At 54.2% G+C, this 26,793-nt stretch overlaps 1 protein-coding gene across 7 annotated transcripts in view; it reads right to left on the bottom strand.

Annotated features, from left to right (window-relative positions):
* The window catches only part of SH3PXD2A (SH3 and PX domains 2A), a 229,280-nt gene that overhangs the window by 49,767 nt on the left and 152,720 nt on the right, over nucleotides 1-26,793 (bottom strand). For 4 of the 7 annotated variants that reach the window (XM_005878211.2, XM_005878213.2, XM_014549460.1 and 1 more), the window contains one exon: nucleotides 6,117-6,161. The exons of 2 other annotated variants lie outside the window; for them this stretch is intronic. In XM_005878211.2, coding sequence (XP_005878273.1) covers nucleotides 6,117-6,161 — 45 coding nt within the window. Of the gene's footprint in view, nucleotides 1-6,116; nucleotides 6,162-6,757; nucleotides 6,786-26,793 lie in introns of those variants that run through there. One more of the 7 variants, XM_005878214.2, reaches the window with a different exon arrangement.

Here is a 26,793-nt window from a genome sequence, read left to right as displayed (position 1 = left end):
GAGCTCCCTGGGCCCCAAGGACAGGCCATATAGCAAGGCCCCACACCGGCCCGCTGCACCGCGGGGGCCGGGGGACATGGGGAGCCAGGGGACGGAGGGAGGGTGGGGGCAGGAGAGAGACAGACAGAGAGGGGCAGAGACGGAGGCCAAGGCAACTCAGAGGGAAAGCCTGCTGCTGCGATGAGTTAGTCACAGCCCGGCACGCGGGAGGCAGAGGAGAGGCCTGGGGCGGACGCGGTCTCTCCAGACCCCTCGGCGACAGGGGCGTGAGGGGAGGGCTGCGGGTGGGCGGCCCATGAGGGCTGAAGCCAGAGCGGAGGAGAGAGAGAGAGAAAGGCAAGGCGAGGAGGAGGGCTCCTGCCTCTCCCCCGGCCCCTGTAAACCCAGAGAGAGAGAGAGAGTCAGCAGTCCTCCCCTCAGGAGGGAGAGGGAGAGAGCGGGAGAGACGGTCTCCACAGCCCGGGCCCAGGCGAGAAGTCAAGAGGGTTTGAGGCCGCCAATCACTGGGGTTTACTCGCAACCCTTAAATAGAAACACATGAGACCCATCGAATGAGGAGCCGGGGGTGGAGGCAGGGGAGGGGGAGGAGGGCCGAGACTGTTTACTTGAAACCCAAGAAGAAAGCCAGCGGCAGGCCAGCCCAGCCCGCCCCCCCTCCCCAACTTTTCCTTAAGTTCGGCTCCTGGCCTACCCCTTGGGCTCACCAGGGTGCTGCCACCAAGCCCAGGGCCTGGCACGCACGGACCAGGATCAGGCCGGCTCTCCCAGACCTGCTTCCAGAGGGGGCACTGGTCTGGCCAGGCTGCTGCCCACCGGCCACATGGAGACTGACTCAGTCTCCCTCAGCCTTGAAGCGCTGGGGCGTGTGGTCAGGCTCCTAGAAGCCTCCAGCTGCCCTCTCCTGGCAGTTCCGTGGAGCTCGAGGGGGTCAAAGGTGGGGCTTAGCAGGAGGGCAGGCTCCCCAGCAGCAAACAACTTCTCTGTCCTTCTCAGCCAGTTAAGCAAACATTCATTAAGCAAACATGGAACTAGGAGGTGGACATACTGCGTGCCCACCTCAGTTTACTGGTGTGCGGCACCGGACATGCTGCTTACACCTCTCTGTGCTTCACTATTACCACCACCATCACTGGGGTGGAGGGGGCACAAAACACCTAAGACATTGTAAGCCACAAGGAGCTCAGAGGGTCCACAAACCAGAGACCCACTGGCCACCTCCCACAGGAGGCCCTCCCGAACCTACAGGAATTCCTAGCACCTTCAGCTATGCGTCTACCGCTCTATACAGATGCCAGCCTCCTGGACGGCTGCCGCTGTACACCACCCGCTGCGAGGCTTCCCAGGCTCCACAGCCCCCTCGGTGCTTCAGCCTGCGGCCACGTTCCCTCTGTGCTTGAGTCCAACTTGCCAACATTCTGTGCCAGGCACGTACGCCGTCCCAAGTTATCCTAACAACCACCTCCTTACCTTCCCATTTCGCAAAAGACAACTCAGAGGCCCAGAGAAGCCAAGAGGCTCGTCCCCACTCACATAGCTGCTGAAGAGAGAACCAAATTCACTGTTTTAGGTTCAAGCCCATTTCTCTGTCCATTACAGAACGGCCTGATTTCTGTTTCCAGGCATCCCATTCTTCTAGCACAGAGATCCTTGACTTGGTCTCACAAAATCGCCCAGGGAGCTTTTAAAGAATACAGATGCCTGGGTCCCACCCCCAGAGACCCAGATTTAAGTGGTCAGGGGTATATTTTAGACACCCCTTGGGTCGTTGGTGGCTGAGGATGTGCCCAACCTAGGGCAACAAAAGGGAAAGAAACCCATTGCCCCTGACAGTTTTCTCCCGGGATCCTGCAACTCCAGCTCAGCCCAATGGAGACCCAGAAGGGACCCTAACCCAGGCAATCCCTCCAAAGCCAGGATTGTATTTCAGGCAGAAATGCAACCAACAGCTAGGCAGCAGGGCCAGCCTGGCTCTGCGCTCAGACACGGCCAGCAGGACAGAGGCAGTGCTGGGCACAGTGCTGACAAGAGACTACCTCCCATCGGGCCCCTGGGGGACACCGGTGCTTCTGGGGCTAAGAGCATCCATCACAAAGAGGGGCTCCCTTTCCAGTCTGTGTCAACTCAAGATACAAACAGAAGAGGAGCTCCCCAGCAGCAGGTTAGAGAGCTTCCAACTCCCGAGAGCACCTGGATCACGCCAAGGAATAACCATGAGCCTCGTTACTGCTCACTCGTGGGCAGCACTCTGCCAGGTGCCAACCGCATCATCTCGCTGTCTGACTGGATCCTCGTAACAACCCTATGTGGCAGGTCTTGTTACAGCCCCATTTCAGACACAGGCAGACTGAGGCGCACGAGAGTAAGCACTTTTCCTGAGGTCATATGGCTGGGATTGAACCCAAGCCCACCTAACACTGGTGCTTGTGTTCTGAACGTGTGCGCTGTGCCTGGCCTCCAGAGAGACCCCGACCCCTGGTTTCCAAGGAAGGGCCCGCCTCATCCTGTCCCGGACACCTGGCACACAGTCGGTGCTTAATAAAGACGTTGATTCCTGCTACATCTATTGAGCAGACCACAGTGTCCACTTAGGGGGCTGGCGCTCAGTAAGTGTTTGTGAAATGAATGAAATGAATGAACAGGCAGACAGATGAACAAAGTGACTTACTGGTTTGTTCTGAGCCAATACAGATACACCAGGCAGGGCCTCGCTTCTGAAATTCGGGGAAACTAGACAACTAAACTGTGGAAGGGAGCAAAGGCACAGAGGAGCAAGTGGTCAGACGCTGCCAGAGAGGACAAGCAGGGGTGCTGGGGAATGGAGAGACATCAGCTCATTTTAATCGAAGCCAAGGAAACCTGAGACAAGATTTCAAAGAGGGGAAAAATCTACATACTCCTTCCCCCAGCCCCTTGGAATACTGGCCGGAGCTTCCTGAAGACTGACACTCTGGGGCACAGGTAGAAAGGGTAAGGAAATGCTCTCTAGACATTCCAGAGCACACAAGACAGGCGGTGGCACTTCTTGGAGGCTACTCCAAAGGCTGGGGGATGGACAGATGGACACACAGACACTCTGTGCTCCTGGCTGCCCTCCCCCAGCACATGCTGGCTCCCAGCTTGCTCGCTCTGGCAGCTGCCTCTCAGGGTGTTGCCTGCCCAGGGCTGCCCGGGTGGGCGTGAGCTGGGAGCAGGTATCCAGATGAGAAACTACTCGGCAGGCGGGTCGGTGGGTGATGTCATCCCACAGAGGCTGGCTCTCCTCCCAACCAAGGCCTGGAAAATCAGGGGTTGAAGGGGTTGGCCCCAGAGAGGAGGAGAGGCAGTGGAGGGAGACTCCTGTCTTCAGATGCAAAGGGTTTGGCAGAGACTTGGAGAAGGGGTGGACCCCTTTGGAGAGGAGAGCCCCTCCCCGTTGGAAGGGGGCTTTGTAAGAGCCTCATCCAGGGATGGGCCCTTGTGCCTTCCCCAGAGCCCTGCCCTACCCTCGCCTCACATCTGCACTCCTCCGACTGCCACCTGGAGGGACCGCTGACTCCTGCCCGGTCTTGGCTGCCAATTTAAACTTCTTAACAAGGCTTTTGCCAAGTCAACCCCCTGCTCCAGTGGGTCCCTGTGGCTTATAGAAGAAAGGCCAAACTCAAGTTCAGTCTCTCTTGACAATGTGAGCTCCTCAAGTTCCCTGACACATAACCGTCCTGTTCCAGGCAACATTCATCATTCCACACACATATGCCTCGGGCATCGCTCTGTGCCAGCCACACTGCTCTACGCAGGTTCTTCCTTCCAAGCCTTTGCTGTAGCTGTCCCGGTCCCCCGCCCGTCTTCCTACCAACCCCGATGCTCCCCAACCATCTCTGCCTCCAGAAGTCGCCCGATCGCTCTCGCCATACTGCTTGCTCCTGTCCTGCACTGAATCTTTTGTGTGACAATGTGGCCCAAGCAGACCTCGTGCTTGAGACAAAAGTCTCTCTGTTGAGAGTCGATGCCCCAGGACGGGTGCCATACGACACGGCACTAGACACAATAATTACTCGAGATTTATGACACAAAAGCATACGACTGGAATCTAAGGGTCTGAGGTCCAGTCCTGCCTTGCCCCTACTGGCTCTGTGACCCTGGGGAGGACACTTAAGCTCTCTGAGCTTTAACTTCCTCATCTGTAAACAGACACAGAAACAGTACCTGTCCCACGGGGTTGCTCTGGGCATGACATAAGGTGACAGGGTTAATGCCCTATGTAAACTGTAAACAGTGCTTATAAAGCAAACAGAAGTGGGAAATTGGGGGAGGAGCAGGAGGGGGTTAGGTTCCTCAGCAGCCTCAGAACCAGCAGGCAGCTCAGGGCAAGGGCCATAGGGGCCAGGAGAAGGGTGGCCGAGGCTGCATCTCTGCAACGTGACCCTCTGGGACTGGCCTCTTGGCAGGCCACAGGCCCTGTAGAGCCGGATCAGGGCCTCCGGGCCCACTCGGGGGGGATACCAGGCGAAGCAACCCGAAGACCTTACCTCCCGCTGAGTTTTCTGTCTCATCAAACCCTCCCACATTCCAGGTGGGGAAACCAAGCCCAGAGAGACCTGGCGACCGACCCAGGATTCTGACCCTGGATTCCAGTCTGGCTGGTCTCCCCACCCCACGCCCCACCACAGCCTCTCTCTCCCCACAGCTGGGCTCACCCTAAGAAGCCAAGCCTTGTGGTGGCCCCTGCCCCAGGCTCCCCAAACTCTCCATGGCCCCCCCAAACCCTGGACATCCCACCAAGGTCCCTCCAGCCCCTCCCCTCACCACTGGTTCCTCCCAGCCGGACTCGGCCTGCGGCTTCTCCACAGGCCCTCGGGCGGCCAGGCTATACGTTTGGTGAATAAAATGTATTGTTGTGGGCCAAGTGGGCTCGGGCTCACTGGCTCGAGGAGAGGGGAAAAAGGGACAGGAGCCCAGTGATTAGCTCAGGCCCAGGCCCTCGTCACAGGCAACACCAGGAGGATGACTGCAAGGGGCTTGGGACAGGCGAGGGGTCCTCCTGACTGCTGCCTTCCCCTTGGGCCCCCCCTCACAGATGTCCGCCTCCTATTCCCTGCCCACAGCTGTGGAGGGAGGGGCTGAGCCTGGGGCTCTGACCCCTGGGGCTGGCCTCTGACCCTCTGCCTGTTCCACAATCTCCAAGCCTGAACCTCGGCTCTCAGGTTTGGGCTGAGGAAGTGGGGGATGAGGAAGGGGGGAGGTGTAAGGGGAAATTGGGGGGAGTGTCAGGTAGCACTCTCAGAAATGGAGGGGCTCCTGGAAAAGCCTTCTGCAAATCCCACCCTCTGCCTGCCACTAGCCAGTAAGATCAGAGACTACAGGCAAGCCCGACCCCTGGCCCAGCTCTGCCCGGACAGACACAGGGCACAGGCCCAAGTCTCTGAGACCATCCCGGGCCAGGTAGCCCACAGCCTGGAAAGCCTCCAGAGGCTCTGCATCCCTGGGGCCCCGGGGCTGTGACCCCCCTCGCAGTCACAGGCCTCCCCACTTCCTGCTGCAGCTCCCTGCGCTCTCAGTGCGGAGCACTGGGAGCCAGGCTTCCGCTCCTGCCTCAGGTTAGCTGCCTGGAGTGAGATTAGTAACCCTGGGCTGGCCCATTTCACAGGGACGGCCAATTGAGTTAATTGTTGAAGATGATGATAACTCTCGGAATGCCAGGCTCCCCAGGAGGTGGCACTGCATCCACTTAGGGCGGTCACTGAACCCCGCCAAGGCAGCACAGCGCAGGACGCAGCAGAGCTGGGGTTCAAACCCACACACTCTGGGTCCAAAGTGCTACACACTGAGCTATGTGGTCGCAGCAGAGCTGGGGTTCAAACCCACACACTCTGGGTCCGGAGTGCATTTGCTACACACTGAGCTATGTGGTCACTGCCCATCAGAAGCCTCCGAGGCCGGATCTGAGACCTAACAGGGTCGAAAGGCAGGCAGAGTACAGGCAGTGGAGGAGGCAGAGAGGATGCCGGGCGAACCAACAGAGGGCTGCTACATCTCTCAGGGAAGCATGCAGCAAGGGGCCGGCAGCACTGGCTCCCACACGCGGATGCCTGGGACGCACATGTTCACACACATGCACTCGCATGCACCCTGGGCAGTACCTGTCACGTCCTTTTTGGGAGACTCAGCCCAGCTGGAGAGCCACACTTCCGAGTCCCCGAGAGCAGGCAGCAGTGGGAGAAGAGAATCAGAGGAGAGAGAACCGTTAGGCAGGCAGGAGGTCCACCGGGTGAGTGGCTGCAGGCACCCGTAGAGCAGCTGGCGGAAGGCGGGGGAGGGGAGGGGAGTGATTTCCTGGCCCTGGGCTGGCTGCTGGGCGTGGGCTGGCCAGAGTGATTACAGAGGCAGAGGCCGGCTGGGACCGGGATAATGAGGTGTCTGCCGAAACGCAGGCATCCTTTGGAGCATGGAGAAGCCCACACAATCCTTGCTTGGAACAGGGCCCGTGGGCTGGGTTATGACTGCCCTGGAGAAGGCAGCCTGGACCTTTGTCTTTGGCCCTGTGGGTGGCTGGCCCCACAGGGCTTGGTGGCTCCAAGGATCCTCACCAGGCCAGCAGGCTCAGCAGCCTGAATCTGGAATTCAAACCTCAGGGTTGGAGAGCCCAAGGCCAGTGTCTAGGCGTGGGGCACCACACCACTGGCCTGGATGTCTTCTCTAGCCCTTGCCCCAGACCCACCCCCTGAGGAAGACAGACAGGCGCTGGCAGAATGGGAGGACGCCTCATTTTAGAGTCTCACACCTCAACTCCAACCCAGAACAGGGACCTTTAGTGACCAGAAGAGATGAGGGCCCTTTTTCAGGCACAGAAGCCATGTCTGATCTGGGCCTGTTTCCTCATCTGTGAAATGAGGTTAAAAGTTTCCTCCTGCCAAGAGGGAGAAGCAAAGTCAAAGCACCTAAAAGAACGTAAGATCCTGAGGCGTGATATAATAACACTAGAGGCCTGGTGCATGAATTTGGGCACCGGTGGGGGTCCCTCATCCTGGCCTGCACCCTCACAACCCAGGACCCCTCAGGGGATGTCGGACTGCCAGCAGGTGGTGTACCTGAGGGGTGTAGTAGTGCATGAAGCAGCAGGTGGCCGGGGAGGAGCCCGCGCTGCTTCGCTCATCCCGGCCCCGCTGCACCTGCCACCGCCACTGCTCGGTAAGCTCGCTGAGCGGTGCTCCCTTTGTGGGAGCACACTGACCACCAGGGGGCAGCTCCTGCATTGAGCGTCTGCCCCTGGTGGTCAGTGTGCGTCATAGCGACTGATTGGTCGTTTGCTTGCTTAAGCTTTTATATACAGTGGGGCCTTGACTTACAAGTTTCATTCGTTTCTAGACCGAGCTCGTTAAGGAGCTCGTTAACTCAAATTACTCTATCAACTCAATGCAAAAAATCGGCCAAGAGACAGCTGGTATCTCAAAAAACTCGTTAGTTGGGACACTCGTAAGTCAAGGCCCCACTGTATACAGATTATGAGACAGAAAGCTCTTAGCCTAACCAATGGTGTGAACATTTCTAGCAAATCAACATGTAATAAACATGGACCATTCACCGTGGTGTATAATGGCTCATTTACTCTCCACAACAATCCCTTGAGGTGGGTATGCATATTCCACCCCATTTTACAGGGAAGGAAAATGAGTTCGGACAAGGGAAGTAACCAGCCCAAGTTCCCACAAGCACAGAGTGGCAGAGCCAGAAATGGAAGCAGGTCTGGGAACACTCCAGCTGGGGCTTTCTCTGCTGAACTGTTCATCGCTGCAAGGAGCGCAGCGTTGGCTGCAGTAGGGACAGTGAGGAGGAAACGTTGAGATGCAAGTTGAGATACAAACCCTACATGCACCCTCATACAAACACTGAGATAAAAACCTTGTTCTGCCCACCAGCACTGGCCAGCACTGCTGCCTGACCCAGTGACAGACAGTAATCATAATTGTAACAGCAGCAAACGTTTACACAGCATGTACTGTACACCAAGCATCGTGCTGAGCACTGACATATAGAGCTCATTTGTTTTTCACAATAAACCTACAATGATACAGTCTTCTCTCCATTTTTCAGGTGGGAAAAATGAACTAGAGAGGTTAAGTAACTTGCCTGATGTCCCACAGCTAATACAGTGTCCCCACCCAGCCAGAGGTTACCCACATCTCTCCCCATCTGCTGGCCTTATTGAGCACACCTCCCTTTTTGGTTTCTTTTGGGATCTTCAGAAGGAAACCTTTTGGGAAGTGCTAGCCCCTTTCAGTGAGCCAAGGGAAATGATGTGGCCTGGGAGTTGACTAGGAGTTGACAAACTGTTTCTGTAAAGGGCCAGAGAATCAATGTTTTAGGCTTTGTGGGCCATGTGGTCTCTGTCGAGATTACTCAACCCTGTGAGTGGGCAGTGTGCCAATAAAACTTTATTGACAAAGACATCTGTTGGGCTGGGCATGGCCTGTGGGCAGCGGTTTGTCAACCCCTATGCCAGAAGATGAGAGCTATTGGAGAGGGGGAATGGCCCTAAGAGAGAGAAGTGGGGACCCTCGGCTCACAGAGACTAAATGCCCACAAGGTCTTGGCTGCTAGGAAAATTTTTTCAAGAATCATCTCAAGGAAATAAAGGTTTAAAAAAAAGGATCATCTTGAAGGATCTTATACCCTTCTAGGCCCTTGGGGTTTGGGCATTTGGGCAGACGGGGGGGATGGACAGGAGACTGAGCCCCTGATAAGTGCACAGCCTGAGCTCATGCCATGTCCCCCCATCCCCACAAGCAGGTCTTTCCTTCTCTCTCCAAAGGAAAATGGGAAGCGAACCAGCAATAAGCCTGTCTTTTTAATTTTTTTTAAGTCTTTTTAAAACATGATTTATTTCCCAGTCCCTGGATCCGCAGAATTAACCCAGTTCCATGGTTCCCACCCCCTACTTCCCCCACTTTGGAGTGCCTGCTCTCCAGCCCACCCGAGCAAGCTGTCTCCCAGGGTGGGAAGGACCCCCTCGGCCTCATTACAATGAACAGAGAACCCCTGGCTCGCAAACCCCAGCCCTCCAGCCAGGAGGCAGACAAGGTTGCTGGCTCGGGGCTGGGAAAACGGAGACAGAGAGATGGGGTGAAGGAGCAAGAGGCAGGCGCGGCCAAATGAGCAGCTGTGACTGACACAAACCAACTGCTTCCTGCCCTCCCAGTTGTCTCTACCTCCCTCTCCTCGGGTGACAGAACCAAGGGCCCTACAGATCGGGGTCACGAGGTCTGGTGGAAACCGGAGGGCATCAGACTGGGAAGCTGCACCACTGACTTTGCTGAGAACTAACTATATGATCTTGGGCAAGTGGCCTGACTTCTCTGGGACTCAATGCTCACATCTGTGAAATCAAGCATTTGGGCCCAGGGTCTCCAAGTCACTTCTCTGATGTTCTAGACCAGCGGTTCCCAACCTGTGGGTCGCGACCCCTTTGGGGTTCGAACGACCCTTTCACAGGGGTCGCCTAAGACCATCGGAAAACACATATATAATTACATATTGTTCTTGTGATTAATCACTATGCTTTCATTATGTTCAATTTGTAACAATGAAAATACATCCTGCATATCAGATATTTACATGACGATTCATAACAGTAGCAAAATTACAGTTATGAAGTAGCAACGAAAATAATTTTATTGTTGGGGGTCACCACAACATGAGGAACTGTATTAAAGGGTCGCGGCATTAGGAAGGTTGAGAACCACTGTTCTAGACTCTTCCCGCAGAAACGTGCTGTACAGTACGCGTCTCCGCAGTACGCGTGCACCACAGCTGAAGAGTCTTTCCAGAGAAACAGGCCGCCGTTCCAGGGAAAACCACTTGAGCACATGCTCAATATATGGAAACTCAAGGAAAAAAGCAAATAATCCCGGAGGTGCAGAGGATGGAGAACTGGAGCAAGAATTTATTTTCATCTTGAGCCTTGTGCTTACTCTGCCTTTTTCCCCCTGAGATTCTGGGCACTTGGCAAATATGTGAGCCTCCTTTCCCTCTGTAACAGAAGGGTACAAATAACGACCTGTCTTCTGTGCAGAGCTGTTTTAAAAGTGATATGGCCTAATGCCTGTGAGAGGTTTTGGAGGGGGACACAGAGGGGAGTGGACGACAAGGGCAGAGCTGGTGACTAAAGCAGTGTGTGCCTGGGAGACAGGAGGTGTGGAGACGGGTCCCTCCGCTGCCATTCCCCAGTTCTTACATCTCTGCCACAGCCACCACTCTTGGCTTGCAGGACCAGCAAGAACTTAGGCCCAGAGAAAACCAAGTGCCTGCACGTCCTGGCCAAATACACCTGAGGACACTTAGATGCTGAACCTGATTCCTGTCAGGTGCAGGTGATTATGAGCAGTCAAAGAAAGCACTACATTAAAAACCCTGCATAGCCCTAAGTTAGGAAAGAGACTCCTATTGGTTCACTAGAGGCCCGGTGCACAATATTCGTGCACTGGGTGGGGGGGGGGTCCCCCCTCAGCCCGGTCTGTGCCCTTTAGCAGCCTGGGAATCCTCGGGGGATGTCCGACTGATGGCTCAGGGAGCGGGCCTAAGCCACAGTCAGACATCCTTAGCACTGCTGCAGAGGTGGGAGAGGCTCCCGCCACCACCACTGCGCTCACCAGCTGTCAGCCTGGCTTGTGGCTGAGCAGGGCTCCCCCTGTAGGAGCGCACTGACCACCAGGGGGCAACTCCTGCATTGAGCGTCTGCCCCCTAGCGGTCAGTGTGCATCAGAGTAACCGGTCGTTCTGCCATTTGGTCGATTTACATATTACCCTTTTATTATATAGGAGGATAATAAGGTTCCTTTTAGCTTTGAGTAACTCCAGAGCAATGAGAATTGGGTTCAATTTACCCAAATCTGGTCGCAAACCATGTTTCCAGGACTCCTTCCTTCCTTGGTGTCAAGCGAGTTCCGCCCATCCCAACTAATAAATCCAGAGTGGGCTGTGAGCCCAGGTGGGAGAGACCGGAGTGAGAACAGCCAACAGCACAAACTCCTCGGAGAATGAAAGCAAACCAAGAGCTCAGGGGACCAGGGCAGGGTCACCCTCCTTATCAGCTTACACAGCCCCCGCCCTGGGCTCCAGGGAGGGGAGGAGAAGCAGAGACCCTGCCAGGGGCCCCTGAATGGAATGCATACACCCCCACCCCCTTCTCCTCCACCAACATCTCAGTGTACTTGAGCACTCGAGACCTCTCCCTCTGTGGGAATTCTATTGTTCTTACCTCACTGCAGCCTTGAACTGATTTCTAAATATCTGCTGTACTCTAGTCTTTTCTCTCCTTTTGCACAGCTAAACTTTGCACAGGGCTAGATTTCTTGGGTTTCCTACAGACTCCAGGTGTTTCTTTTCCTTTTTTGGACTAGGCCACCAGGAAACTCAGCCACTGCTTTCAGGCCATTGACTGATTAGGGCAGTGATGGCGAACCTTTTGAGCTCGGCGTGGCAGCATTTTGAAAAACCCTAAGGTAACTCTGGTGCCGTGTCACATATAGAAATTTTTTGATATTTGCAACCATAGTAAAACAAAGACTTATATTTTTGATATTTATTTTATATATTTAAATGCCATTTAACAAAGAAAAATCAACCAAAAAAATGAGTTCGCGTGTCACCTCTGACACGCGTGTCATAGGTTTGCCATCACTGGATTAGGGGCTGACAGCTGCTAGCCCTGTTACTTAAAGGTGATAATAGGCCCTGGCTGGTTTGGCTCAATGGATAGGGCATCAGCCTGCAGACTGAAGGGTCCCAGGCTCGATTCCTGAGTTGCAAGCTCGATCCCTGCCCTGGTCAGGACATGTGTGGAAGGCAACCAACCAACATTTTCTCTTTCTGTCCACCTCCCTTTCGGGCTCTCTAAAAATCAATGGGAAAATATCCTCGAGTGAGGATTAACAATAACAACAATTAATAATAAAAACGATTTAAAAAAATAAAGGTGGTAATAGGAGGGGCCGCTCTTCCCCTGAGCACATCCCTTGTAGGCACTGCACTGCTATTGGGCATACAATGGCTCAAATCTTCAGGACAGCCCTACTGGGCTAAAAGTCCTTCACTAAGAAGTAATTTGCAAAGAAGTAGCTTAATTTGCATGATATATTCACTTTAAGGGCCCTGAAATAGGTCGTCATGCTCAGAGCAGAAGAAAAAAGGGGTGAAAATGAAATGAATGCCATCCAGAAAAAGGATGTCCCAGATTAACACATTGCAGACGGATCATGAGAATTCCCGTTTCATATTACACAGTGTTTTACAGAGTATCATACCTTAAAAAGATATTAGCTTGTAAGAACATGTAATAAATAACTTCAAAATGCAATAGGTATTTAATTTTAAAGCATGCCTTTAACATTTATGTAAATGTTTTTTTGTACTCATTCAATAGAAACTTATCTGGCCACTGGGTAAAGCTAGCAATAAAACTACTGGTCTGCAATGTGTTATTAAGATGGCTAAGAAAGCAAGCAATCAATTGTTCAAACATGACTTCCAATCAAAAGTCACGTGGGCTCAGCTAGTGTGGCTCAGTCGACCTATGAACCAGGAGGTCATGGTTCAACTCCCAGTCAGGGCATATGCCTGGGTTGTGGGCTTGATCCCCAGTGGGAGGCATGCAGGAGGCAGTCGATCAATGATTCACTCTCATCAATGTTTCTCTTTCTCCCTCTCCCTACCTCTCTGAACAGCCTTTTAATCCTATTAATAAAAGCCTAATATGCAAATTGACCGGACAGCGGAACAACTGGTCAGCTATGACACGCACTGACCACTAGGGGGCAGGCGCTCAACACAGGAGCTGCCCCCAGCCTGCAGGCCCTGATTGCCCGATCGGGGCCTGCTGGGCCAACCTCTTGGTCCCTTCCCCCGGCCGGCAGGCTCCGATTGCCCAATGGGGAACAGGGAACCGGGGATGGGTGGTGGTAGACGTGGGCAGTGCCGGGGCCCCGATTTCCCCACCAGTCGCCCCACACACAGAGGGCAGCGGCGGTGGCCGGAACGGGGCTGGCTGCTGGCAGCTGTGGAAGATAGGCCCCAATGGCAGGCCATGCCTAGGGACCCTCAGGAGCAGAGAGGGGAAGACATTTGCCTAAGATCACACAGCAAGTGAGTGGCAGGGCTGGGGCTAGAACAATTACACTAGTTCCCACTTTCTGAACACTCGTGCTGGGCACTGTGCCAAACATTTTATGAGCCCTACCTAATTTAATCCTTACAACAATCTGTATTTCACAGATGCAGACAGTGGGACCCAGGAAAGTTAAGGCTTTTTCCCAAGGCCCCACAGCAAGGAAGTGATGGCCCAGGCTTGAGCCCAGGCAGGCTGGCCGGGAGCTGGGAACAAAGGGGCCTAAAACAGGGAACTACATTCTCTGGATCCTCCCTGGCCATTGGCCAAGGGAAGCTCATTTATTTCTGCTGGGCTTCTCTTTGTAAGTGCAGCCATATTCCTATTCATTCTGCTCTCAGTACGAAGGGGCCTGCCTCCTTCCCCAGGAGCTGCCTTTCTCAGAAACCAGGGTCCACGTGGGGGCAGCCCCACCCGGGGTAGGAATGCACTGCTGACCCTCCGGCCACTCAGCTCTGCAGTGAGAACAGTCAGTTTGCCCTGCTCAGGTGGGGAATGGGGTGGGGTGGAGGCTGGGCTGGGCCTGGAGCCATTCCACAGCCCCTTAGGGACTAAGTTCAAAGGCACTTTGGCCCCGGCCTAAGTGGGAAAGGGCAGAGTGGCCAGGGAGCCCAGGGGCACTGCAGCTGCCTAGAGGGTCTACGCGGGCAGGAGGTGGTGGGCAGGTCTGCCATCCTCCCTCCATTTGCTGAAAAGACCCGAAGCTTCCTGGTTAAAGACAAGACAGGTGCTGTGGTTAATCAGAGGCAGCGTGGGTGGACCGAGGGGTGCGGGGTGGGAAGGCAGGAGAGGTTCTGAGCCTCCGCTCCCAGCAGCTGCTGCCTGACCCCACAGCAAGCCCCTTGGGTTGCAGCCTCCCCCCTCAGTTCTCAGGTTCCCCCCTCTCCCCATGCCGGGCGTTGGTGTGCAGAGATGAGACAAACTCAACTCTGTTCAGAGTTCCAGGATCCCAGCCACCCCCCTCCCTGGAGCGTCTGCCTTGGTGGTCCTCCCCCAACGACTGGGCTATCCCCTAGCAAAGCCTGTAGCTGTGGGGACGAGGCAGCAGCAGGAACGGGGGCCAGCGGAGCAGGATGGGAGTGAGCAGCTGCTGGGGCTGCAGGCCCCCAGCTCTGTAGTCCGTCTTCCTCCCTGGCTGTCTCCACGAGAGTCAGGAGTGAGTGATGGAGTCAACAGCAATGGCCAGCCCAGGGCCAGCCCAGGGCCACAACAAGTGGAATGTCTTGTGTTCTCAAGACTGGACTCTTGCTATCAGATGATCAATGAATCAGCTGCTAATCATTTAATGAGCATCTACCATGTGCACAGTTTGGGGGCCCTGGCTCTGACCAACTGACTCTCCACCATCTGTCTCCAAGCTCTGGAGACAGGGCACAGATATTCACGATCACAGACACTTTCCCAGGTGTTCCTGCCTGCATCAGGAGTTACGCAGGTTGCGGGAGGCAACGTGACTCCCTCATCCACCTTCCTGGCCCTGGTGGAGCTGCCACTCATGGTCATCACTCCCTGAGGCTGCCCAGACTGACCAGAGGGCACACTAGGGCTGGAGTGGGGTAGGGGTGCAATCAGGGCTGAGTCCTGGAGGCCTGGCATCTGTAACTGGACCCTGACTTTGGGGCAGGGCTCACAATGCTTCAGCTGACATCTGGTTGGACACTGCCATCAATGGAGTCAGAGAGGGGTGGGAGTGAGGGCCAGAGTTGAGGATGACCCAGTTTTCATGGTTTGCCAGCTTCCCTCATCTTGCCCTGAGCAGGATCTCTGATTTGCTCACTGACTGTGTCAACTGGCTCTAGAATGTCTGGTTAGCACTACAGTCCTAGCAAGTGTCTGGTACATAGTAGGTGCTTATTCAAAATTTGTTATGAGTCTCTCCAACCAGATCCTAAGTTCCTTCAGGGTCTTAACCCTGACAGCATCCTCACAGCACCCTGAACACAGTAGGTGGTGCCCAATAAATCCTCAGTGGCTCATGGGAGGATGCACATTCAATTCATTGCGCTCGATCCCAAGGGTTTCACATGGAAACAGGTCCGGCTTACCCCACTGCCCTGGGGTATTCTTTGCACCAGGACCTTGTACTCTCTCTAGTCCAGGTTTGCCTGTTAAGCCACATACAGGCCTTCTTAGGCTGGCAAAGACCCTGAGCCCAGCTTGTGCTGGGCGGAGTGGCTCACGGGCAGGTACCCGGACCCGGCAGAAAATCCCTGGAAGACTGCCGGCTCCCAGTATCTGCTGTAAAGCCCTTTAAAGACACTTAAAAAATTATCTCTAACCAATATGGTCTACGGCAGTGATGGCGAACCTTTTGAGCTCGGCGTGTCAGCATTTTGAAAAACCCTAACTTAACTCTGGTGCCGTGTCACATATAGAAATTTTTTGATATTTGCAACCATAGTAAAACAAAGACTTATATTTTTGATATTCATTTTATATATTTAAATGCCATTTAACAAAGAAAAATCAACCAAAAAAATGAGTTCGCGTGTCACCTGTGACGTGTGTGTCATAGGTTCGCCATCACTGGTCTATGGGAAGAGGGATGTTGCAGGAGATGGGAGTCTAAGCAAGAACAACTGGCTTATCTGTAATGTCTGGTAGGGGCAGGGCTCAGCAGGCTCAGAGCAGCCCCCACGGTGTGTGCTGGGTACCCCTGGGCCTCTCCTCACCCCGTCCCTCTCCTGCTCTGGGAGGGCCAGGACCAATCCCCTGAGCTCTCAGATGCCACATAAACACACAAGCACGTCAATACTTGGGAAATCCCCACATCTGGCTCTCATGTGACCGAGCTATGCCCAGAAGGCCAGGGGGGGTAGGTGGGGGGTGGGGGAGCCTTAACCCTTTGGCACGACAGCGCAGGGCCTCTGGCTGATGCAGAGCCTCCACCTGGAGAGAAGCAGGAAGAAGGCCCAGTGCTCAGAGGGCCCTGGCTCACTACACAAGAGGGAAGGTGGGAACACTTCTCTGTGGTTGATGTCCTTTCTGGACCATCAGCCACTGGGGAAACCCACTGGCTGGCGATCCCTTCTTCAGGGAGACCAGTCTATTAGGTGGTTAATGACCACCTCCTAGTGCCAGGCACCTGGCTGGGGAACCATTAAGTCAGGAGTCACGCCCTCCTTCCCAGGCAAGGACCTACATGCCCCAGGAGACCACAGAAGCGAGTCCTCCTTCTGTGGAAAGGGTCTTGGGGCAAGTGAGTGGCCTTCTGCACAACAGCCCTGCCGGTAGGTGCTCGGGGTGTAGAGGACATGCCTCAGCCCGGTCGGGAAGAGTGGCACCTCGGACAGCTAATGCTGAGAGTAAAGACCCGCTGCCCGCTGCCGCAGCTCGCCCTCTTCTCCAGGCTGGCTCATTCGAAACCCTCCGCCAGCCTGGTCGGCGTGGCTCTGCGGTTGAGCATCAACCTACGAACCAGGAGGTCACGGTTCGATTCCCAGTCAGGGCACATGCCTGGATTGTGGGCTCCATCCCCAGTGTGGGGGACGGGCAGGAGGCAGCCGATCAGTGATTCTCTCTCATCATTGATGCTTCTATCTCTCTATCCTCTCCCTTCCTCTCTCTGTAATCAATAAAAATATATTTAAAAACCTCCTCAAACCAGGGCTCATTTCACAAACCTCCTTCTCACTCTGCCCCAACCCCAGGGCATTGCATTATAACTACTGTTTACCTTCTCACCTCCCCGGCGACTGAGAGTCCTGAGGACAAGGACCTCCTTGGATCCACCTCAGTGTCCCTGAGCTCCCACTGCAGGGCCTGGCACAGAGCAAGAGCGCAGATGCACGCTGGGCAGGTCTACACGACAGCCCTGGCGAAGCAGTGAGGTCAGCCTGCGGCCCGGCAGGAACCATCTAAGCCTAGAAGGGACGCCTAGTGCCAGTGCCCATTCAGAAACTCGTTCCTATCAATTCGGCCCTTGAGGGTTCGTCTACCCCTCACCTCCACCCCCCTGCCCCACTGCCTCCAGGAGAGCTGCTACTCGTGTCGATTGAGCTTAGAGCAGAGAGAGCAACCGAGGTCATCGAAGAAGCTGGAGACAGGGCCCTCTAATCAGAACCCCGTGATCAGATGCAAATGAGAACCTACGAAGGTGCACTTGGAGCCACCAGGCTGCAGGGGGGGACAGGGGCAGAGCAGGGAGCGGACTGACCAGGAGACAGAACTGGGACAAGGGGCGTTAAAATGTGCAGGTTTCCTTGGGGGGCCGTTGCCAATGTACAAAGAGAGTCTGGGTTTGGCCTCTTGTCACCAGCCTGTCATCACAGCTTTACAAGGTCCTCACCCTCCTGCCAGAACAGTTATGCACTCAACCCTGACCTAGATCCAACACTCCGGAGCCGAAGGTGCTCCAGGGCCGAGCTGGGGTGACCTGGGATAATGGGAAAGGCAGCCCCCAGACCCTGTGGGGCCCCTCTGACAATGCCGCCCCCCCGAGCCAGGAGCAGCTTTGCAGAAGGAGCAACGGGGGTGCCTCGTCCGTCTGAGCACAGGGAAGTGAAGGGACTTTCTGACATGGCCCAGTTTTCTGGGTCCAAGACTCCAGGTCTGCCAGTAACAAAACCCATCTTTGTACCAGCTGATGGGGTCACGCGTGGCGATGACAAGATCCAGGGGGGCAAAGCAGCAAGAGTTGGGGAAAACCACTCCCCACCCCCGCCCCCGCAAACATCTAAGTTTTAGTGAAACTTTGGAAATAATTTTTCTTTGCCTCCACATTTCAAAACTGGCCAATTATAAAAAGGCCACAAGCCAATGCAGCTACACACGCCACATTTCTCTTTCTAAACAAAGTAACTTCAGATCAGAAAAAGGTGCTAAAACAATAAGTAATGCACATTTCCCCAAATCTTTGTTTTTCCACTGGCTCCGTTCTTACTGGAAATGTGGCCTCTTTTGTCACATGTCTGTAAACCAAAAGCCGAAGTGAGAAACAAGTTATTTTCTGGCGGAGGGCTGCGGTGGGGAGCCTTTCTGTGCTGGACCGCAACGCGGGTGTGTCCTCCCCCAAGAAGAAAACCGGATGGAAACAAAAGGCAGATGGAGTCTGGTCACTGCCTTCCGACGAGGCGAGATGGGAGGCCAGTGGCTGGGCAGGCCCCTTCCCTAGCCGTTCTCCAAGGCCCCAAAAGCTGGGCCAGTGTTCACTGTCCTCGGACTGGTCCCCCTTTCCCGTGCTGGCCCAGCCCCCCAACTTGGGCGATAACCAAATTGCATCTGCAAGGTTCCATCCAGTCACTGTGCATCCCCGGGACGCTGATCCTTCTGCCGCCTCACTGCCCATCTACCCTGAACACCGCCATCAACCCACGTGGATGACCCTCCAAAAGTCCACCCTGGCTCGATCTCAGAATCCCTGGGGAGCCTGTCAGAATGCTATTTCCTGGCACCGCCCCCAGAGGTGCTGGCTCAGTAGGTGTGGGCAGGGCCAGGGAGCCTGGACGTTGGTTGGTGAGATTCTGAAGCTCACCTCCAGGCTTTGCACATGCTGTTCCCTGCCAGACCACCGGCCTGTTTTCCCTGCAGAAGCCGTGGCAGGAGCGAGGGGACAGAAAGAGACTAGGTGGGGCTGAGCGTCAAGGCTACCGGCTAGCTGCCTCCGTCCTGGGAGCGGACTCCTCGCCCACCCCCGCCCCGTGTGTCCAGACCAGTGGAGCTGGGGGGCCGGGCTGCCTCAGGCTGAGGGAGTTGTGACACACACACACACACACACACACACACACACGTGAGCATCACTGCCACGCGGGCTGGCCGTGGAGCTGCCCAATCCATCAGCCTCCTTTCACTCCCAATTAGTTGGCTTTGAACTCCAGGGATGACATCAGGCTGAGGACCTGCAGCCATGAAAATTAAAAATTGTTTAAAACACCAGCCTGGGTGAGACGAGCCAGAGGCGATGCCTTCACAAGACACGCCCGCTTTTGGAACTGGCGTCGGACGGTGCCAGGAATATCCTGGCCATCCCTGCGAAGCAGCCTGGGCCTCCTCACTGCCGAGGGGTGGCTTGGGCCGACAGGAACTCCCACCGGCATACAGGCTCCCAGATCTGCCTTGGGAAATACTCTGAAAAGTCCTGCTGATGCTCTCTCCAAGGCTTCCTTTCCAGACTCATCTCCTGCGCACCCCCCCCTCCGCCCACTCCCTAGCCCTTCTCTCCTGCCAGACTGCACACTTCTCCTTCCCTCAATTTCTCAAACTCAATCCAGCCTCCAAGTCCCTGCTCATGATCTCCCCGCCCACCTGCCCACCCCTCGCTCATCTCAGTCTCTCCCTTCCTCCAGGACACATCTCTACCCCCCTCTTATGTGACTCCCGCAGCTTGAGGATCATAATCCATCCTGCCTTGTATGCGTTAATGAATCCCTGACAATGCCCTGCTTTCTCAGCTGAGCTGTGAGCTCCAAGAGGCCAGGGACCAGCAACCGCTTAGGAGGAATGGGAGCCTCGGGGAACCCTGCACACTGGGGAGTGACAGCCGCTGATCTGCTTTGTCTCTGTCCGTCTCCCTCTGTGGCTGGTGAGCAGGGCAGGCCCCGGGCCAAGAGAGCTGGTTCTGCTCTGTGTCCTGGGGCATCCTCTGGGGGAAGAGGAGACACAGGAAGTCTTAGGAGCTGCTTTCTCTGCTGCACAACGGCCCCCCTCACGCCTCCGCCTCCTCCCAGGGCTGGTGGGAGTGCGCTGAGCACGACCCAGGTTCTGCCCACCCCTCTCCTTAGCCAGGCAGCAGCCCCTCTCTTAGTTGCTTCATTTCTAAAAGGAGAAGGCCTATAGTAGCTGGTATATGTGCGTGGGTCTTTGCTTTCAGAAAATCCATTTCATTAGGAACCAAATTCATAAAAAGAGAAATTAAGGGGATATTAGTCATACTCTGCAAAGAGACCCTTTATCCAATTAGGAATCCCTTGTGACCAAGGGGGTCCTTCTAAAACCTCAGGGGGCTCTTTCTGAGGTCCCTCCCACTGGGAACTGCCCGTTAGAGGACTTCAGAGCCCACGTCCTGGTCACCTATAGGCCTTGGCTCAGGAAGGAACAGATTTCAGCAGAAAGAGGTTTGGATCAGAAGGACTGGGTTCGAATCCCCTGTTAACTTGGCTAGGTGACCTTGGGCAAGTTCGTTAACCTACCTTTCCTGGTCTATGAATGGGGGGGGGGGGCCAAGACCACCTGCCTGGGTTATTATAGGCTTATTGGCCATTACGAGATGGTGCACACACTGCCTTCCCCCGTCAGATCAAGGAGTCACTCGTGGCAGAGGGCAAATCTACAGCCAGCGGTCTCTCCTGGTTGAGAGCCAGACACCTAAGGTACGTCTCCTATTCATAATAAAAGCAGCTTAGTGAGTGTTTACTGGACCAAGCACAGTGTTGGAGGTAACCCTTCATATGCATTAACTCACCTTCAAGCCTCAAACAATCTGACGAAGTGCTATCATTATCCCATTTCACAGATGAGGAAACTGAGGCACTGGCAAGTTAAGGACTTTCCCAGAGCTAGGGCATGAAGCTAGGCATTTTGGTTCTGGAGTCCGTGTCCTTAATTCTGCAGCATACTCCGCCATGGCTGAGTCTAGGTTCATCTCCTCTGGGCCAGGCCCCGGGCTCACAGATGGAAATAAGTGCTTCAAGTGGGTCTTTACTCTCAAAGCAAAGGTAAAACCAAATTCTCTCCTCCTTCCAGAACCCATCGATAACTAAAACAACAATAGTAGCTACTATTATTGGGAGCCTGCTATGTGCCAGGCCCTCTGCTAGTTCAACCCTTACATTTAATCGAAGCAGGTACAATCTATACCCCCATTTTCCATATGGGGGCATGAAGGTCATGGGTTAAGTAAGTTTCCAGGTTACAGAGCAAACGCACGGCAGAGAAGGGGTTCAAACCCTGTCTGTCTGATGCCCACACCTAACTCTCACCTCCAAGCAAAACATGCTTCTCCTGATGTAACTACAGTAACGCTGATCTCCTTAATTCTGTCCAATAATAATAATTCAGGTTTTATGATCACTAAAATGGAAGTTGGCCTGAACTTACCAATTATTCCAAAGAAAAGTATAAAGTAAACAGGATTTCATGAGAAGCATCAATACTTGCTCCAAAGAACAAACTTACAACACTCTTGAGCAACCTTATTTGCATTTACATTAGCGGCAGCTTCACAGAACTGCTGGGAAGAGGACCAGTCCTTCAGCCCAGCAACAATCCCAGGGCCAGGTCGAGTCCACAGGATCCGTGGCCTCCTGCGCCCCCTAGTGGCGCAACTCAGAACTCCTCAGTCATGGGCCCTGGAGAACGCCGCTTCCTAGAGCTGAGAGCACCATTGAGCCCCTGCTCTGGGGCGCCTGCTCCAGCCCGCTCTGAGCTCCCAGAGCAGCGCTCACCCATCACAGCTAACAGCAACAGGCCCTTCCCACTGCCAGGCACAAAGCCTTCTAACAGCATCACCTCCTTGAACCTCTGCACCTTCCTGCAGGTAGCTGCTCTGATAACAACTTCATTTTACAGGAGTGACAGTTTTGTGTGTCAACTTTTCAACCATACACTAAGCTAGGTGTTGCTGGGGAAGATACTTTGCAGATGTGATAAAGTCCATAATTATTTTGCTCTCAGTGAGATTATGTAGATATTGGGGGGGGGGGGGATTGGGGGGTTGAGCCAATCAGCTGAAAAGCCTTAAGGGCAGAGCTGGGGCTTCACTAAAAAAGAAATTGCACAAAGAAATAAAAAAGAAAAGAAAAAGAAATTTCACCTGTGGACCACAACCCCAGCCTGCCCTTGAACTTCACTCTTGCCTAGTCAGCCAAATCCTTGCAGAAATCTCTGAATACAGACACAGCTCCTCCTGGTTCTGTTTCTCCTGTCGAACCCTGACCAACACAACAGAACAGGGGAGGTAACAGAGCCGAGATGACATGACCAGCAACATGTGGGACTAAGACTGGAAGCCCAGGCAACCTGACTCTTCCCAGGGCCCAGTAAAACTCCCCCTCACAGCCCACACCGTCATCAAACCCAGCGCCCCCACTGCAGCTGGCGTCCTCATCGCTCATCTGTCTCGTCACCAGCCAGGGAAATGCTTCTAAGATCTAAGTCAGGTCACAGCCCCCTCTTCAGGACCCTTTAGAGCAAGGGTGGGGAATGTCCAGCCCCTGGACCGCGTAAGGCCCTTGAAATCATTTGGTTTGGCCCTGCCAAGGCATTAGGGGTGAGTTAATTAAATGTTTGACCAGGTATAACGGGCAAATTTTTAAGTTGATGATTTTGTATGGCCCATGAATGATGCTATAAATATCCATATGGCCCTTCGCAGAAAAAAGGTTCCCCACCCCTGCTTTAGTGGCGCTTTATCTCATGGTGGAAGTCAAAATCCTTAAAATGGCCTGCAAGGCCCCGGTGGTCTATGCTGCTCTCCCCACCCCCAGCTGCATCTCTGCTCTCACTTCCTACCACCTCGACCTCCCCTCTTCTCCATCCCCAGCCACAAGCCTCCCTGCCTTGCCCCGAGCAAGCCAGCATGCTCCCACCCCAGGGCCTTTGCACTCACTGTGCCCCTGGCCTGGCCTGCTCTTCCTCAGGTAATCATGGCACTCCCTCCATCTAATATACATCCTTGTAAATACAGCTCACCACCCTTAGAAGACTGTAAACCCCTCGAAGGCAGGCAGACACATTCCTGCAACCTCAACACCTGACACAGTACCTGGCATAGAGCTGGTGCGAGGCCTGCAGCAAGGTCCTCACTCTCAAGGTGGTGGAAAGAAATAAAGGAAGTAAAAGGAAAGAAAGCAAACCCAAGAGGTAATTAGAGTGTGCTCAGTGAGGTGCAGGGAAGAAGCAGGGTGAGTTGAGGGGGCAGTTAGGCAGTGGAGGATGGGGGCAGCTTCTCCCAGGTGACAATTAAGCAGAAATCTTAAGAAGGAGCTATCCATGTGGGAACAGCATTTAGGCAGAGGGAACAGCAAGTGTAAATAAAGGCCATATGGAGAGAACAAACGATGTACACTGAGTGGCCAGACTATGACCGGCCAGATTATTATGACCACCCCATCAGTACAATGAAGTGAATTAGTTATGCAAATAATCTACACTAATAAAAGAGAAAGATGCAAATTGACCATACCATCGCGACACCCACCAGCCAATCAGAAGTGAGTATGCAAATTAACCCAACAAAGCTGGCAGGTTAATTTGCACACACAGGCACCAAGTGGCCAGGGGCGTTCCTCACCGCCCCAGCCGCTCTGGGACTCTGGGCAGCATGGGAAGGCGGAAAGGCGGCTCCGGGCCGGAGCGAAGGCGGTGCCCGCAGCCAGGGAAAAGAAGGCCCATTCTTGCATGAATCTTTGTGCATCGGGCCTCTAGTAATAATAATAAAACCTTGAGAGTATTTGCTTAGGAAGTTTTCAATATTCAGTATTTTTGGAAGTGTCAATGAAGTACTGGGGTGGTCAGATGAGGGGAGGATGAGGGGAGGATGACGGGAGGATGACGGGGGGAGGAGGGGGGGAGGGGGGGGGGGGGGGGGGGGGGGGGGGGGGGGGTGGGGGGGGTGAGAGGAGAGGAGGCGGGAGGAGCACACAGGACTCTGTAGGCTGAGATAAGGACTTTGCTTTGGTTAAGATGGGAAGGCCTTTGGTGGCATTTAAGCAGAAAAGCTCATTATTTGGTATGTGTTTTGGAGCGCTCACTCTAGCTGTGGTGTAGATAAAAGGGTAGAAGGGCAAGGGTGGAAGCAAAGAGGCCAAGGAGGGAGCTGGTGGGCAGGCAGACATGAGAGGCTTTCCAACAGGGGCTGGTGGTGGAGGTGGGAGAACTGAACGGATCTGGAGGTCAGGTTGGCAGGTGAGAAAAAGGGAGGAGTCAAGGGTGACTTCTAGATGTTGGGCTTGAGCAACAGGGTGGATGGGGGTGGGGAAGATGCAGGAAGGAGCAGAAATCTGAGGCTGTTTTCAAGGTCCCTGGTCCTGCCCCGCCCTAAGGCTGTGTTCTGTTGTGAACTTTCTCCCTGTTGACTCCACCCTCCCTAGGCCTGGCTTCAGATCTGTGCTCAAGGATATCCCTCCTAGAGATCTTCCTAGGAGCTGGGGCTTTGGGGTCTAAAATGTGAAAGTGATGACAGCATCCATTTCCTCGGTGCAAATGTCCCTTGCTAAAGGGACCCTGGGAAGCTTCGTGAGCTTCACAACAGAGCAGGGTAGAACCCTAAACTTGGACTCACATCCTCACTTTGCCACAGACTTTGGGCAGCCATCCTCTCAGAGCCTCCGTTTCTCATTTGCAAAATGGGAATCCTACCCACCCACCCACTAGGCAACGTGGCTCTGAGCAACAAATGAGGAGACATTTGTAAAGTTGCCAGCACACAATAAATGCTCATCAAATAATAACAGTAGCTAGCTCGCATGTTGGGAGAGCTTTCCAGGTTGCAGGCAGTGTTCTAAGCATATATATATATTCATCATTATAACCATATGAGGTGTGTATTAGGGTTCTTCAGAGAAACAGAACAGGGTATGCATATAATATATGATTGTGGAGGCATGGTGAGCCCCAAATCTGATGTGGTAGGCTAGCAGGCTAAATACTCAGGGAAGAGTTGCAGTTCAAGTACAAAGGCAGTCTGCTGACAGAATGACTTCTTGCTCAGGGGAAGTCAGTCCTTGTTCTATTAAGGCCTTCAACTGACCAGATGAGGCCAACACACATTATAGAAGGTAATCTCTAAGTCCACTGATTTATCAATTTTTATTGATTTCGAGAGAGGAAAGGAGAGGGAGAGAGAGAGCAATACAAACATCAATGATGAGAGAAAAACATCGATCGGCTGCTTTCTGCATGCCCCTAAGAAGGGACCAAGTCCACAACCCAGGCATATACCCTGACCAGGAATCAAACCATGACCTCCTGGTTCATTGGCTGATGCTCAAACCACTGAGCCACACCGGCCGGGCTCAAAGCCCACCAATTTAAAAGTTAATCTCATTCAAAACCCACCTTCATAGAACCACTCAGAATAATGCTTTACCATGGATGAGCCAAGTTGACACATAAATTAAGTAAAATGAACCATTACCATGTGTGAGAATTTTTTTTTTTGACCATGTGTATGAATGTTATCCCCAATTTACAGAGGAGAGAACAGGCACAGGGAGGGTAAGATATCTGCCCCAGGTCTCAGAGGAGGAAAGCCAAGCTCTAAACTCCTGCCGCGGCTCCCGAGCTGGCACTTTAACCACGATACTAAGTGGCCATTATCCCGAGCACACCAGCGCAAATTAAATTCCTCCATCCAGCCTCTTCCCGGCCTGAGAGTGGAAGGCAGAGGAACTGGGTGAGGTTTTCCCTGGGTGGGGCCCTGCATTGCTTAAGAAGCAGCACAGAACCTGAGCTTCAGAGGCTGGGGGTGGGGGGACCGGAGGGGTTATCTGGTCCAGCCCCTGACTTCACAGAGGGAAACTGAGGCCGAGTGGAAAAGGGATCACCCAGTTCCATGGCTTCAGAAAGTCTAATGATGATGAGAAACTAATACTTCTGTCGTAGTTATCCTGTGCTACATGTGAGATAGATAGAAAATGAGGAAACTGAAGCAGAGGTTATATACTTGCCTAAGACCACACCTGCCAGATTCTGAGCCCAGGCTCAGCCAGGACACTATGGTCTGAGGCCCAGCGCAAGTCTCCTGGGGAGGGGGCTGTCCCAGACACAGGCCCAGGTTTGCAGGTCCTTCCCAGTTCTTGGGGGCCGTGACCGCAAGTGACAGCTGAGGCGATGTTGCAGCTCCTCAGGGTCATAAGGCAGCCTACCCTCCTGGCCACGGAGGAAAGGCCTTCTGCATCAGTGGGCGGGCACCCCAGAGACACCCCCTGCCCAGGTGACAGGGCCGAGCACACACATCTCATCCCACAGCCCCCCGCCCCCCCCAACAGGGAACCAAACACATGAACACAGGCTCCAACCCACAACCAAACAGAGCCCAACACACTGGCACACATACCCAATGTCTGTGCACCCACACAAGTAAGCAGCCTCACAGCACGCAACGATGCAGACCCACTCAACCCCACATACACACATGCCCCCCAGTACATCACCCAGGACACAACTTTCCAATCCCAATAAGCGTATGAACAAACTCTTGTACGCACAGAACAGAGAAACCCACACTCAGAAACACATACTTCATCACACACAGACACACAGCCTCTGCTCATCCACAGGCCAGGGCACTAGACACATGCCTCCCACAGGAACCATTAACGTGAGCCACGTGGTTATACACACTTCCCGCATCCCCAAGGGCCAGGCCTCCTCAGAGGGCTGCTCACCCCCATAACTCACCACCCCCATAAATACAGGCAGTACACATGCCAACATGGATCGATGCAGTCCGCGCGCCCCCCCCCCCATCTGTACACACACAGCCCTAACTCCTAGGGACCACCCTCCCCCAATCAACGACACCCCACCCACACCAGGCATCCACCTAGCCCAGCCTGCCCCACCCAGGGAGAACCCTTCTCTGACCCCAGTGGACACCGCCCACCCGTGGAGGGCTGGCTCCGCCTCTCTCCCTGTCCCCACCCGCTTGGCAAACTCGGGGTGAGCCCTGGCACCTGCCAGGCCAAGGCCGGGGTGGTTGGGCCCCCTCCCCCGCAGCA

Source organism: Myotis brandtii, unplaced genomic scaffold (assembly GCF_000412655.1).
Source record: "Myotis brandtii unplaced genomic scaffold, ASM41265v1 scaffold550, whole genome shotgun sequence".
NCBI lineage: Eukaryota > Metazoa > Chordata > Mammalia > Chiroptera > Vespertilionidae > Myotis > Myotis brandtii.
The sequence above is the reverse complement of the archived record's forward strand: the minus strand, read 5'-3'. Positions and strand labels throughout refer to the sequence as shown.